Here is a 16,154-nt window from a genome sequence, read left to right as displayed (position 1 = left end):
TGCCAGGTTTTCAGAGAAAGGGGACACATTTTTGGGGTGAAACTGATTTCAAATTAAATAAAGTATCTCCAGTTTGTTCACCACCATTATTGTACTATTACTTTTATTTCTGATCTAGAAGTATTTCCCTAAAATCAACTAAAATATTTTCAAAAGATAAACAGCAGAACTCAGTTTTTTACTGATTGACCTAAAAATAAGTTGTCTTCAGCAACATACTGGAAGTATTTAAGTGTTGAAGCTAATGCTTACGAGTACACTAAAAAGAAATGTTACATTAAAAACAAGCAGTACATTAAAATCAAAATTCTAACTTTTCTTAACTCCAAAAAGAATTCTATCCCTTCATGACCGTAAAAGCCAAGTAGAACTCAAATGCAATAAAACAATCCCAGCTTAAAATTTTAATTCAGTTGTTCAATAATTTCTATTTCTTTGCAGTATTTTTACTCTATTATACTTTTATAATACCCTCAAATATATCTATAAAACTTTATAGCCCTTTTCCAGCAGTGTTTGGGGTGTGTTCTAAAAAGAAGCATGTTTATGAGCTGCAAGACAGAAAGAAAATTGAAGTATCCTTATGGGACTGAGGCAGGGAGACTATGGTTATGAGCACATATTTCTATGTATCCACCACTACCTATGTAATTCTTGAGTATCCAAGTTTTCATTGCAATTGCATTATAGAATTATCTTGTGCTAGACTGATAACACTGTACCACCTCTCAAATTCTTGAAACTGAAAGCCAAGTTTTTTGTGGCACAGTCCCTTTCGTAGCAGCAAGGGAGTATCTCCTGGCTAATGTGTAAGGTCGGAGACTTTACTCCTTGTGCTGGAGAATCCTAAAGGCAGCTCAGCCAGTCAGAGACTTTGTGGATGAGCTGGGAATGGTAATTAGACAGTTAAATTAGATTCTTACGATAGACCATGTTAAGATTTCACTTAAAACTAAATGCTCAGTTCTGCACTAAAAATTGTATCCTCAATGAGTGCTGAATTATGAACCTGTACTCACACAGTCAAAATAGTGGTCATGACTTCACAGAGGCATCTCTTCCCAAACTGCCATTTAGGGGCAACTAAAGACACTGTCAGGATGGAGAAGAATTTTTTTTTTTAATGGAGACAGAGTGGCGGACTTTAAAGCTTTTCAGACTGCACGCTCATCACTCAAATATTGTTATAAATACCTTTGCAAACTATTCACACTATGCAGACAAAAATAACTCAGCGATAAACAACAGAGAAATAAATTAATTCCAATGGAAAAATGTAAAAACTGTTTCTCCTCCATCTGTTTTATCCTGGTAATTAAGTCAAAAATCCAGCAGCAGGCACTGAAACCCACCCACAGACCAGGGACTGAAGGTCAAAAGCTAAGCTATGACAAAATAGCTAAGAAAATGTCTGCAGTCTATCAAATGAAGGATGATGACTTTGTTGTGAAGAAAAAAAGAGAGGGGAATTCTGAAGCATGAGGGATTTATTAGCCCTGCTCTGTACAACCCAAAATGGCTCCAAGAGGCCTCGCTCCTTCTGGGTGCTCTTTGGTAAACAGTGATTACCCAAGACAAACTCATGCTATAGACACCAAGGGATTTCTTGTTGCTCCCATTTTAACTGGTAAGTTTAGAGGTTTCAGAATAACATTTTTCGTAATGTCAGTGGTATGGGAGTTGTTTACAGCTTAGTGATACAATTTTAGCAAAAGGGAAAATATAGATATGTTTGTACTTATAGAGCTTTGTGGGTTTAAATGAGCCTTCTGGCTTTGAATTTACAAATGGAAATTTTTGAAATTGACATTTTAGGAGTGCTCTGCACTTGAAAGAAGGCTCAGTAAAGGCAGGGAAAAACTACTGGAGAGTCTGGATTAGACTGTTGGTTTGGAATTGGAAAAGATGCCTTTGGCTAATAATAATTTCAGAAAATATTAAGTAACAATTAGCGTCTAGGATATAATGCTCTATGCTGTAATGATAGGCAGTATAAATAAATAAAATTATAGAAGATAGGTTCTCTAATTCAACTCCTTTAAAGTCAACTGCAAGGTTTTATTTTGAAGGATCTAAGAAAACCCTCACATTTCAGTGATCCCTTCTGTGTTTCATGAATCCAGACATACTGTATAAAACAGCATAGTATTTTATAGCTTTTATAACAATAAATCATTAATTTGGAACAAATACAACATAGTAATAGAAGAAAGAATGTGCTAGCTATTCCAAATCAATCAGAAAAGACACAAAATTATTAATGAAAGAACAGATATATGACATGGCATATCCTGCCCAATATATGGATTATAGAGTGATTTACTTACACTGGACAGTTACAAGTGTGGCAATCAAAACACAGTCATGGCATAAAATATAAAAGGAGCTATTTCATTAAAACTTGTCTGCAGAGTTGAATGAAGGGCAAACAAGGTCCTACCTATGCGAGGATTAGACCAACATTCTTAATCACAGCTAGGCTAGCTGTTCTTAAACATCAACCATCAGATCACCCAAGTGCAATCAGCCCGAATGAGATCCCAAGAAATCAATAACATTTTTCCCAAGCCACTTCAAACTATTACAGAGCCCCAGTGTGGAGCAGCAGATTACAGGCTGGCTGTAATTTTTCCCTGGAACAACCCAAACACAGTTCCTGGGCCTTAATGAATTCTGTTCAGCATGAATAGATCAGCACACTGAAGAAATGTCTCAACTTCTCCATCTAGAAATGGTGTGCCCAACAGCTCCGTTCAGTTACTGGGGACAGTTGCCCTGTGCCAATGTATGACTAATGGGCAATGAAACAGAAAGACATTTTTAATCCATTTGTCCATAAAAACTCAGGAAGTACAGATGTGACCACTGAGACACCCATGTGGTTGGATCAAAACCGCACAAGATTAGAGAAAAATCTTCAAGAGCTTTTTAGAGCAATAAAAATAAAATACTTTGGAAAGGTCATAATCATGTTCCTTAGGTCTCATCTTACTCCTTCAGCAAAAAGACATGTCAACTCCATAGTATTAGATACTGATAGCTCCAGTGATTTATGTTGAGTCTCTATCTGAACACTTTACCAGGATCCAGTGGCTCCATGGAGAGCCTCTACTGTGCAGCTATAATGCTGGAAAGGGCCATGGGCTAGCTTGTGCAGACAGGAAAAGTCTAAGAGCCCAGCACATAGTCCTGGCAATCCAAAACTTCTCCCAGCAGTACTTCCATTAGACTCCATGCATTCAAGTTTCCAAAGTCCTCCTCACCTTTAATCTCAGCAACCCAGCATGAAACCGCCATGATTTCTACAAAAAATGCTTTTCTTCCAATCAGGATAATTTTTATCCTACTTTTCCTGAACACTGTATTTTTTTCCCCAATTCAACTGATCAGTCTTGGTTGAGTTCTTACTCTACATCATAAAATTCCTCTTTCTCAACTGATTGCAAACTTCAAATATTTGTACATCATTGACTTCTCCACCTCTTACATTTACATACATCATTTAGGCAGGACATACAGACACAGTTTTAGCTTCTTTATCCTCTCCCTGTAAATTATTCCTGCTCAATTTCTCATACATTTGTGCATGCCACTACACTTAGGGCTGTTCTTATGGGCCAAATCTCTTTCTAAGAGAATAAGAAGATGTTCTTGTCAAACTTCCTCTCAAAACTAGCATAAGAATAACACAATTCTTGGAAAACAGGCTGAAAGTGAATCCTGAATCTGCTGTCTATTACCAATACCATGGACTTAGTTTTGCACTTTCCATCCATGGCCCACAGTGGCCCATAGAGCACCTTGCTATCCAAGTAAACAGACTTCTTAGGTAAGAAGCTTAAAGGGACATTAATTCTTTCAGAAACTAAAAGTCCAACTTTCTTTTTTTTGCACATCAGTTGTGTGTCTGTGACTAGTATCATAAACAAAATGGGAAGAGATAAATAAAATTAGGTTTTACTAATAATAGCTACCTATAGATAGAGAAGAGGCCTTTCTAGTTGCGTAGTGGATGTCTGTAGGATACAGCCTGCAACTCTGTAAGACTACATCACATCTAATATCAAGGATTTTACCAGTGCTTAATGAATAAAAAATGGTTAGAATTACTGCTTAGAAACACACAATATTGTTAATAAATGCCTTCTCTCACGAGGGGTAGATTCTAGAGAAAGAATTTTGTATCATCAGGTTCTCAGATTAGTAATTATAGCTTACATTTTGAAAGCCACAACCTTGCTTTTACAGATGCAATTTGCATCAAAATCTGCACTTACAAAATCAGGGCGAAGAGTTTTGCACACATTAATTCCCGTCCCATTTTCTAGTGCTTGAACTGTAGACAATTAGCTATCAATCACTACTGACCAGAGCTTTACTCAGCGAGTACACAAAGAATAAGGCTCTGCAACTAATACCAATCCTGCAAATACTGTAGCATCCTAAACACCTCCAAACTGTGAGTTTGACCTGACAAAGAAAATACTCTTTGGCAGTAAGGATGGTACAGAACTGAAGGTTGCAGAAAGAGGGGGGAGAGGGAGGGACCGATTTGCTCTCAATGAATATGAAAAAGCTGATCTCTGCCATTGAGGAAAATTCTTGCACCAGCAAGTGCAGACTGATTGTGATGAGGAAAGCTTTATCACCAAGATCCAGACACCCTTTCATATGGTGATTATTATTCCTGTCATGACCCTCTGGTCATCAAGCCACAGTGTCTTTTGTCACAAAACAACTATCCAATAAGAAATAATCTCGGAATAAGCCTGTAGCATAATATCTTCTGCTTGCTTATACACACAGCAGGAGGAGGAAAATCTTCTTCCTGTGAGTTATTACCTGCTCTAATCCACTTTGGAAAATAGCAGTATTTCCTTAATTTTGTGAAGCAGGCATGCAAACATATTTTTCACAAACTGCAGCTACCTCAATAGATCAGACCAGAGCTCAAAGCAAATCTAAAATCTCTTTCAGGTAGCAACAAATAGTCCAGCATTGCCATAAAATCCATGGCAGCACAGAAATTCTCAAATATTCCCACTAAAATTGGTAAGAATATGCAAAGACTGAATTGCATGTCACTTGCCTCTATGTTTAAATTCATATTGTCTTTCATATGGCTGAGGTCTGGCCTAAATCCTCATGCTATTCTTTAACAACAAAGGTAAAACATGTATAAAGCCCTAACAAATAGCACATACCCCCCAGAACATTAGGTCTGGTTTAGTTCCTACACACTTATAGAGACATTTTATATTAATATCACCATTGTATATATTAATATTATCCAACTACAAAATGCTTTAGAACTCATTAACCATACACGCATTATTTCTCTGGCTTTTCCAATTCAATTCTTTGGGAAAGGAGTCACAGACAGTGTATATTGTGCTGAAAGCATACAGAGGAGAAGGGCTGGGAACTCTGTTCTGGGAGCAGATGTGAGGACCCATTTCTAGCCACACAAGCCAGTTCTTTTTATGTTTTTTTTCCGTCCTCACTGCCTATGAAGATCACCTAACCAAGGGCTATTTTGAATGGCTTTATCCAACTAGCAAGCTAACCCTAAGTAACAAATACAACAATACATATACAACCATACAGAATAAAAAATTAATGGTGTTAGGGAAGGATGATGCAGAGACATTATGTGTGACACTGGGGAGGAAGTGGGGGTAAGTGCGCATGGTTAATATGAAAAGATGTCAAAAAAATGAAGCATAATAATAGTGCAATTTATCCTTGCTAAACGTACTGCACTGTGCTATAATTAAATATGAAAACCTAAATTTATCTCTATGTTCGGCTGTCATTAACTTAACAGGGAGTGCACATGTTCTAATCTAATGGCTGATTTTTTTCTCCATGTGCAGCATATTAAAATGTATATTAGCCTCAAGGTGCATAAACACAAAATAACAGACCAAAGGTTTTGGCCTGTGGAGAAAAAAATCCATGCTCAAAGCCGTCAAGTAGCTGGTGATGCAGGGGAGACACTCACTTAGCCTCATTAAGCTGAAGCTCTCTTTTGCTTGTCTTTTGTTCTGCATGACAGCAGCCTCTTTGTTGTATAATAATTCATTCCAAGTTCGTTCCAAGCTACCGAAACTGGTGAACTGTGGCCATTTTAATGAGCAGTATTGGTGGTATGCATAATCTGGAAGCCACGTGTACTAGGCAATCACAGAGCACTGCAGCCAGCAAAATGAGATACTGTCGAAATCACAAATTTGTCAAGTTGTTTTTGGACAGGGTATTATAATAAGCACTAAAATATGCATCTTATTACTCTGCATCTGCCAGTCAAAGATCACTGTAATGAATGCATGCTGCAGGGTATGACCAGGCCGTTTCCCTAAGTAAAACAAACTGCAGAGTACAAAAAAAGAATTATGTATTTTTGGCAGTGCCTGGATTTTTTTAAAACCCTTTTGCATCAGGAGTTGGATTTTCCTGGCTTGATGTCCACTGCCAGCAGCGAAGACATTAAAACTGCCACAGCCAAAGAGTTAACGTGAATACACAGCTTCTTAATAGCCACATTTACTGGCTGTGCATGTGAAACTTTAAACTCCATGCTTGAAGCAAATTTAGCATACAGTACATATAAAACCCACAAAGATTAAACTACTTTAAATACACTTTAATAATCCTAGTTCCTTTTGTTTTATACATTTCTCCTGCAAATGGCTTCATCGTTAGGGAGGATACATTTTATGTAACAACCTGCTCTCTCTGCGAGAAACATCACTGTAGGTAATCACTACATAAACTTCCATAACAGAACAGTTAGAAAAAAAAATAATGTCAGAGTGGTCCTTTTTTTTTTTTTCCTACAAATTGGTCAGGCTTATAATTGAATTCAGCTTGAAAGGCTGGGAGGTTCACCAACGGTAGCAAACCTGGCAAACATCACTTGCACAGTGGGGTGCCAGAGGTCCACTCTGCTGGGCTCCCTAAAACACTGCTGGTGATGCCCCACAGAGAACCACCAGGCTCTCACCTGAAACAATGCCTGTGGAGACGTTTCATCATCAAGTGAGGAGGTGAAGATTAAAAGAGGAGCAGAAGAAAATAACTTACCTCCTCATCTGCCTGTAAATGATGGTTCAGACATATTTAGCCAGAACCTTATTTTTGGTGAACCCGACAAGTACTTGAGGGAAGAGTCCCCAAGTGTGCTGATGCAGTTCCCGTAATATCCTAAGCCAAGAGGTTTCTTGATCAAGACTGGCTTACACTTAACAGGCTTTGTTTGGCTGAGAGCTATATTTCAGGTGCAAGTCTTAGCTTATAATGGGAAAGAGGATCAAACAGCTGTATTGGGTTTGCATGGCCAGGTTTTGGTAGTGGGTGGGTGTGAGGGTGGTGGTGTTCCCTCATGTCTGGCTGAGCCAATGTCAGCCAGCAATAAGATGGACCTGCCGCTGGACATGGCTGAGACAATCAGAAGTGATAGTAACACTTCTGTTCTAACATACTTAAAAAATTAATAAAAGTTATTGGACAGAATAATTGTGCTCAGGGAAGAGAGGAATGAGAATGAGAGAGAAACAACTATGCAGACATCAAGGTCAGTGGAGAAGGAAGGGGAGGAGATGCTTCAGGCACCAGATCTGAGATGCCCCTGCAGCCTGTAGTGAAGACTATGGTGAAGCAGCTGTGAAGTAGCTGTGTTATCCCTGAAACCCATGGAGATCCACAAGAGTGCAGAGATCCACCAGCAGCCTGTGGAGGAGACCTACTCCAAAGCAGGTGGATGCCTGAAAGAAGGCTGTGAACCCATGGGAAGCCCATGCTGGAACAGGGACCTGTGGACCCATGGAGAAAGGATCCCATGCTGGAGCAGGTTTCCTAGTAGGACCTGTGATCCTTTGGGGAAGCCACACTGGAGCAGTCTGTTCTTGAAGGAATGCACCCTGTGAAAGGGATCCATGCTGGAGCAGTTTAGGAAGAACAGTTGCCCATAGGAAGGACTCATGCTAGAGAAGTTTGTGGAGAACTGTCTTCTGTGGGAGGGACCATGCTCTGGAGCAGGGGAAGAACTTCTCCCCGAACAGCAGCAGAAACAAAATGTGATGATGACTGTAACCCACATTCTTTGTCTCCATGTGCCACAGGGGGGTATAAGGAAGAACTAGGAAGGAGGGAGGGGTTGGGGGAAAGTGTTTTTAAGATTTGTTTTATTTCTCATTATCCTGCTCTCATTTTGATTGGTAAAAAATTCAATTAATATCCCAAATTTGAGTCTGCTTTGCCCTTGGTGGTAATCTGTGAGTGATCTCTCTCCCAGTCCTTACCCAATTCATAAGCCTTTTGTTATATTTTCTCTCTCTTGCCCAATTGCAGAGGGGGGTGATAGAGTGGCTTGGGTAGGTACCTGGCATCCTGCCAGGGTCAACACACCACATCCCCAAACTAATTTTCTCCCTCCTCTGACTCTTCTTCAGAACTGGTGATGGCAATATGGGAAAAAGGGTTTCTTCATCAAAGTTACTTTTTTAAATTGCAATCTCTATACCAATATATGATGAAATGGTCTGTATTTCTGGACACGGCCACAAATACAATTTGTTCTGTCTTTTTTATGTAGTGCTGGAAAAAAAGGGGACAGTTCTTTACTATACTGGACAAATTTGCCTTCCCAAAGAACACAGAGCATTTCAAAGATGAAGGGTGAAAACCTCAGCTCAGTAAAGGCAGTCAGGAGTCTTGAAGAATCTGAAGGCAGCAAAACTTTGTGCATGGCTGGGAGTTCAAATTTATTTATTTAAGAGTTAATTTAATATTTTCTATGAAATCTAGTTGGTATAGCAAGGCTTTTCTCTCTGCCATATAAAAGAGTATTCAGATGGGAAGTCCATTCAGAGAAGAAAATCAGCAGCTTGCTAAATTTAAGGTGATGAATTTTCACTGAAGTTCACACACTGTGCATGTACAGTATCATCGTCTCTCATCTGTCTGCTGAAAAAAGCCACTGTCAATAAATGTGTTTTTATCAGATATAGTTTTAATACAGCTCAACCTTAACAGCTGAGAATTATCCACTATTAAAACAGGGGTTTTTTTTTGATTTTGCATATTTCTGAAATGAAGATGCTTAAATTTTTTTTCTTATTTTCAATTTTTATCATTTAGATATGATCAAACAAACATCACTTTTCCCAAAACTCCTGGTGCTGAAAGCAAGGTATATATTTATCTCTTCCTATAAACCAACACCTACCTACTGAATATATTGCCATATTTTTGATGTTTAGCTCCCTGGCATGTACAGTGGCCACTGCATTAAGTATGATTTTTATAGCCGACATTAGGTGGAAGTTTATAAAGCGACACACTGTACCACTTCTGTGATCACCAGCTGACACTAGTGCATTTCTAGCAAATAATCACTTCAGCTCTCTGGATTAAGATCAGTGAGCAACTAATAAAAGAAGAGTCCTGTAACAAACAGACCAGGCGAGATAGTGAGACATGCGGGAGATCAAATTGCACCTCTGGGGAATACTGTACCTTATGCAGATACCTAGTGAGAACAGAGCTATCTTTATTGCTCCTGGCCATGTATCTTCCTGAGAAACTTAGGAATATTATTTTAAAACATAATTTTGTTAATTTTGGGCTGTAAGGAGACTAACTGTGCTCTTCCTCTCTTTTATGCAGTCACCTTAAGAACTTTGGGTTGTAAGTATGTGCACTACATCCTAACTGTCTGCCTGACAGTTAAGTGCATCATGCACTTGATCTCAGTCCTAAATTCATGCTGAGGTAAGTGTGCTTTTACAAAAGTTCTTCCTTGATGGAGTCAGTGAGAAGCAGTGTGGTGTCATCATTACATTGCCACTCTCTCATCTCAGTGTTGAGATTTGCAAACTGAGATTAAAGCTGAGACAAGCTGACAAGTTTTATTCCATGCATTTAATGGAAAGGTGACTCAGAGTTGATATTAATGACAGTCATCTGTGCTGAGGCTTCAAATGTCAGGTCCTCCCACAGAAAAAAAACCAACCCAAAATCCAACTAAATAAGCCATCAGAAAAACAGTGAGGAAGGAAGCCCAGAAGACTGGCTTCAGCCACCTTTATGAGCCTGATGCAGCATCTGTACTAGGACTGTTTTTGGAGCTGTTATGGATAAGGCTACAAGCACAGGAAAGAATGAGTAAAATTAGTGAAGCTATGGAAAACTGTAACTCAGAGTGACTGGAATCCACAACTGAAGCTAGCATTTCTAAGTGGAAATCTCACTACAATCAGTGTAGTACTACAGGTCACATCCTGGACAATGGCAAGTATTGACTCCAGCAGCAACTGCTGTGTTAGCAAAAAGGAAAAAGCTAGTGCTTCTGAAAAGACTATTGGAAAATATCTACCATTGGGTCAAAGATGATAAATCTAAGGTCTATATACAGAAAAAAATAGATTCTGCCAACAGTAAAAACCAAAAACAGCACTCAAGTTCATAAAATACTATCCAGTGCTATGATGCTTCTGTAAGTATTAGTTTCATTAATACAGAAGGATGAACAGATATTGCACTATTGCTTGTTATATTGCACTATTTAGCACAGTATTTTCAGTATTTGTGTTTAAGAAGGAAATTATTGTGATAAATGTAACAACTGACAGTGATAACTGTTCAGTTCGTCATTTATCTGGTGACTGCATGGCAAGACAGTTTGAGGGTCAGCTATATTATTTAGAAGAATGTATTTATCTTTTAGTTTACTCTGGTCATCAAATACTACAATATTTCATGACAAAACTCCACTATGTCACTCTCTTGTGGCAACATTTTGCACTGAGCATCTGTTTGATGATGAAACCAAGACAGAAAATGAATTCTAAAAAGAGTAGTCCACTGTTACATAAAAATACAGACATTATCATTCAATATTGCACTGTGCATCGAAACAGATGAGCATACTTAGCTGGGAACAGAATGGCTCATATTTAAAACTGGTAGAGGCTCAATGAATTTGTAAACAATCAGAAAGCAAGTGGTTCTTGATGCTGGTGAAAATAATTGTCCCCTAGTTCCTTATTATTAAAATGTCAAATGCCTGAACTTCTTATCCCTGTGATTCTGTTTGAAAATAATAGTAACCTTGTAACAAAAAAAGGGATGAATCCTTTATGTTTTTACATTTACTGCACCAAACCCACAACATATCAAAATTAGCATCTTTACCTTTTTTTGGATGCAAATGTTCATCAGTATTGCTGTTGAGCTTCTCACAGCGTCGTACTGAAGAAACTGCATTTCATCTCATTGTAATACCAATACAAAATTAGACTGCTCCTTGTATGTTTTTAAAATTGTAAAATTTTAGCTGTCGAATTTTACTCCATAGATAACATACACATTCCTACACATTAATTTTATTGACAGGAACATATTAATAGGTTAACTTCTCTGTTCCAAATAGAGAGTAAGGACATGCTTTTTAATGAAATTATTTTAGAAAGAGAATCACAACTGTGTGTTATGACTTGCTGCCAAGCAAGGTAGATATTTGTGTTTGAATTGAGATGAAACTACAGTGCTTAACTAAATTTAGTAGGCACAAGTACATGAAATCCAATATTGATAATAATTTATGAAAGTAAGAATACTGATTCCTACAATACTGCAAACTTAGTTTATGATAACATAATTAGTTACACTAATAACACTGCTTAGGCACAGTCTTACTAATTATGATATTATAAATATTAATGATACCAAGTCTTTGTATTTGATTGCCCCTAGTAGAATCATTTATCACAGTATTTCCTTTTACCCATGTTATATTATTTTTCTTCCTTTTCCCTTGAATGTTCATTCCTGGACAAACAGCGACCCTGATCTTATGCCCAAAATGTACCACTAGCTTATCAATGCTGCAGCCTGCTTAACTTCAAATGTTACATTTAGTAGCAACGATACAACATGATATAATTCAGTGGTAATACAAATACACAATCAATTATATTCTGTATGGCTTATTCCTTTTAAATTTCTAACAGAGCCAGCCAGACAAGATTACATCAGGCTTTGTTTTTATTCTTTTTCATATGACCTGTTTCAAGTTAAGATTCCTTTGAATTATTAAATGCTTCCTTAAAGCATATTTTCACGCAACCTTTTAAAAGTTAATTATTGATGTAGTGACAAGCAAAAAAAGACTTAAGAATTATAATTTTTTCGTCATTTAAAAGGACATGAGAAACATCTTTGACAACGGTTGTCTGTTTAGTAAAATACAAAGGTAACAGAAAGACAGAACACTGAATGCAGCTTTAAAGAAGAATTACAGCAAATCTCTGTAACATGAGTTGGAAATGCTGTGTAGGTTTCTACAGGTGTTAAAGGAAAGGAGTTTAGATATAACCCTTTGAGCCTGGTTTAACTGCTTAACATAAGTAGATGAAAATGAAACTGCTTATATCTTGGTTTATTTTTAAGCAGCGTATTATCCAGAGCTTTAGGAATAGGATTGACTTTCCTCCTTGAAGGTAATGTTATAATTTTCAGAGCTCCACAGAGAACAACAACAATATAGGAGTCTCTAATCTCCTGCTAAATCCAATTCCAGTCATCAGCAACGATAAGCAGAGATTTGGAGGTGTTTGACACTCCAAATCCTATTCTTTTGTAATTCTTTACTTTTTACAACATTTTCAACAGGCGTATATCAGATTTTTGGAAGGATAATCAATAGGCATGATGTATAACTGAAATCAGTCTTCAAAGTGATCCCCTCTAGTAACCAGAAACAAAAGCTTGGCCTCCGTGCTGTGCAGGTATTTTGCTTAGAGCAGTAGGCAGCAGGGCATCACTAGGAAGCCAGTTACACTTCCCTGCTTCTCAGCATGGATCAGCAGGTGCCCTGGTGGAGGGTTGAGCAGTACTGGGGCAGCTGCAACCCACTGCATCTGACAAAAATCTCCAAAAATGCCTTTGTAGCATGGAAGTACTAGAGCAGAGAGGAAAGACAGTCCAGAGGTTAGGATTTCATAGAGACCATAGTTTATATTCCTATTTCATCACAGACTTTCTAAGTTTAAATGATCTTGTGGAATTTATTAACTTCTTTGGTGTCATTGATCTTCTGCTGGAACTTCCCTGCCTTGGAGAGGGTTTGGGTGTCAGCAGACATGAAAGACCTTGAGATGCTCAGGTACAGTGATTGAAGGGCCACTCCTACCTGATCCAGTGTGCCAGCTAACAGCTAGTTTGTGACTTCCTGTCTCAGCTGGTCAGATCGAGTGCAATGGGGTTTTTGCATGTCTCCTGAATATTGCACCCTGGCTGGAACACCCAGGAACTTCTAGCACAATATTAGTATCGGTCTGAACTGAGTTGAGTTTCATTAAAACACGCAGTTCCAGAACTTGTTCTAATGCATTTGCCTTTTTAAAAATATATTTTAAAGACATGATTTTATGAATCAAGGGATCAGGTAAAAATGTTAGCCTACATCAGGTAATTTCAAGCTTGTCTTCTTAAGCTGTCTTCAGATATTTGTTAATACTCAGAAGGAAAAAGACTTGCTGACTAATTGTGACAGCACCAGTGATTAATCAAGGAAAGTAGCAGAAACTGCATACAATGATAATGGAAATACATTCAAAGCCAAGACATAGTGTCAGGACTGGCAATGGAAGAACATACCTTTCCCACCAGATCAGGAATTCTAGGTACTGGTTTTCCTTTCTGATGGCACATGGTTGCAGGACTCTGTCCATTCCAGTCTTCAAGTTCCTCAATGCTTTTCAGGTAAAGAAGAGCTTGCAGTCCAGTGCAGTAGTCATCAATAACAGTGAAATCTTGATTTTGGATCGCACTGCACACCTACGAAATGTAAGTCAGTTATAATCCAACATCCTGGCAGAGAAGCATATGGAATTAGTTCAGGAAAAAAGGGCTCAGTGACACTAGTTACTCTCAGCCCTTAGACCAGACCTGAGGTGAACCCGCACGCCCAGCCCAAGTGTGCCTTCTGGGGTGCTGATGCTGAATGACCTTGCACACTGGCAAACAAACCACCATCTAAGCTCAGACCTTTTCCTGCAGACACATGGGGTATTCCCCAGCCTGCTCTCTTCAGGAAGCAGAAACATAACCAGTTAGGTCCCAGTCAAGCAAATCATAGAACTACAGACTTGCTGAGATTGGAAGGCATCTCAAGGCTGTACCCAGCCAGGATTTGAGTATTTCCAAAGACAGAAACTACACCTCTCTGTGGAACTGGGTCCAGTGTTCAGTCTCCTTGGCAACTTTTTTTCTTGCATTTAAATGGAATTTTCTGTGTTCCAGTTTGTGCCCATTGTCTCTTGTACTTTTTCTGGATACCCCTGAGGTGAATCTGGATCCAAAGGAGGTGTCTCAGCAAACAGCAACCATTAAGCTGACCTGTTAGAATGGGTGAGCATTGCTAGGCTTAGAACAGAACAGGCCCCTTCTGCTAATCACCATTTGCCATTCAGAACAGAGGCATTGGGAGGCCAGGCCACTTTATTTTAGATACTTTAGAAACACAGAGCAATACAGCTTTATAAATATTTAAAGTAGTGATCCTTGATCTACAGAACTACTGACAGCAGAAAATAGTTTTACTATTTACATGGATTTTTCTGGACCATTTTGTGAATATCAGCTCAGACTTAAATCTACAGAGATCCCCAACCAAACTGACAACTGAATAAAAAAAATCCCTGACTCTTTGAATACCTTGTCATTAGCTAAACTCTAATCAGCCATTGGTGACAAGGTGTAGGGTTGATTGAGTACCATTAATTGTCAGTCTATGGAGATGCTCTTAAATTCCACGTGTCAGTGTTTTCAGCCTCTGATTCAGGTTTTATTATAAAAGTGGAAAAGAATGCTCCTGATAATACCTTGACTTCCCTGCACACATGGAACTCAACATGAAATACTTATTTTACGACATGAATGTGTGCACATGCACATGAACAAACACATCCAATAAACTTTAGATCATAATTGACATCAACAATTGAAAAATACAGAAAATATATAATTGTTTTTCACATTTCAGAAATGACAATACAATTTGCAAACCTGAAGACAGGTACACATCATGTTAGGAAATACCATTAACTACAGCTGTGCAAGAAAAAAATAAGGGCAAACTATAAAATAAGCACAGTAACATTTGCTATGCCGTGCATTTAGATTACTCAAAATCTCTTCCTCTGAAGAAACAGTGTGAGCATTAATTAGGTCTGTTATGCCTTCCACAGGCTTCAAGACTTCTTTTTTTTCTGAGAGCAATTATAGAGAGCATCATAATAATTTCCCATACAGGTTATTTAAATGTAAAACTCAACTGATGTTTATTTAAACCTTTTTGCTTACCAAGGAATTATATTTTTTTTGTACATGGGTAAAACTTTTATTAGCTAGTCTTAAAAATACTAAAACTATAAAAAAATACAGTTAAAAGCCATGTCACATCACTTGAAACAAGTTCAGACACTGTTGTCAAAATTCTGAAATATTTTGACAGGATGTATACACATGAGATACACTGGAGGATACCTGTAATAACCTTATAAATAAAGAGGCTTTTACTGTTTTCCATCTTGTGGTGCAGAGTTATGAACTGCAATAACATAAAAATGTGCAGAAGATAATATCACACTAAGAGCTAACATTTGATCCCCGAGAGTCTCTGTGCAGTGCACTGTTTGCCTTCTGTGGAAAGCCAAGTACATTCCAGAACTGAAAGCAAAATGCAATTTTTAAGAAAAATGTAAATCTCTGCACTAAAGAAAAATGTTATTTGAAATGGAAGGACTTTGAACAAACAAGTGGTTTCAAATGATCCTCCTCTTCTGTAGAAGCTTTATGACTATGGTGCCCAATGGTGTGCATAATTAGCCAAAGACATGCCTTTCACTGATTTCACTGTGATAAAAGCAAGTGCTTATGTTTACAGGCTTTTCCTAGAACTAGAGAGATTCAAACATTAGCACATACAAACCCAACAGAAATAGTTTTGCAGTGTTTTGGGCAAATTCCAAAATTCTGGCTTTCAAAATTTCTCAGATGGTGAGATTTTTATTTTAGGCTTACAGTATTTTCCATGAATCAGTGTAGAAGCCTTTGCTACATTTTAAAAGGTGGTGAACAGAATGAAA

General features: G+C 38.1%; 1 protein-coding gene across 2 annotated transcripts in view; it reads right to left on the bottom strand.

Annotated features, from left to right (window-relative positions):
- DPYD (dihydropyrimidine dehydrogenase) overlaps positions 1–16,154 on the bottom strand; it is a 343,167-nt gene that overhangs the window by 36,258 nt on the left and 290,755 nt on the right. For both annotated transcript variants that reach the window (XM_071565407.1, XM_071565408.1), the window contains one exon: positions 13,663–13,842. In XM_071565407.1, coding sequence (XP_071421508.1) covers positions 13,663–13,842 — 180 coding nt within the window. The remainder of the gene's footprint in view (positions 1–13,662; positions 13,843–16,154) is intronic.

The sequence above is a fragment of the Pithys albifrons genome, chromosome 10 (assembly GCF_047495875.1).
Source record: "Pithys albifrons albifrons isolate INPA30051 chromosome 10, PitAlb_v1, whole genome shotgun sequence".
NCBI lineage: Eukaryota > Metazoa > Chordata > Aves > Passeriformes > Thamnophilidae > Pithys > Pithys albifrons.
This window is presented reverse-complemented; position numbering and strand designations above follow the sequence as displayed.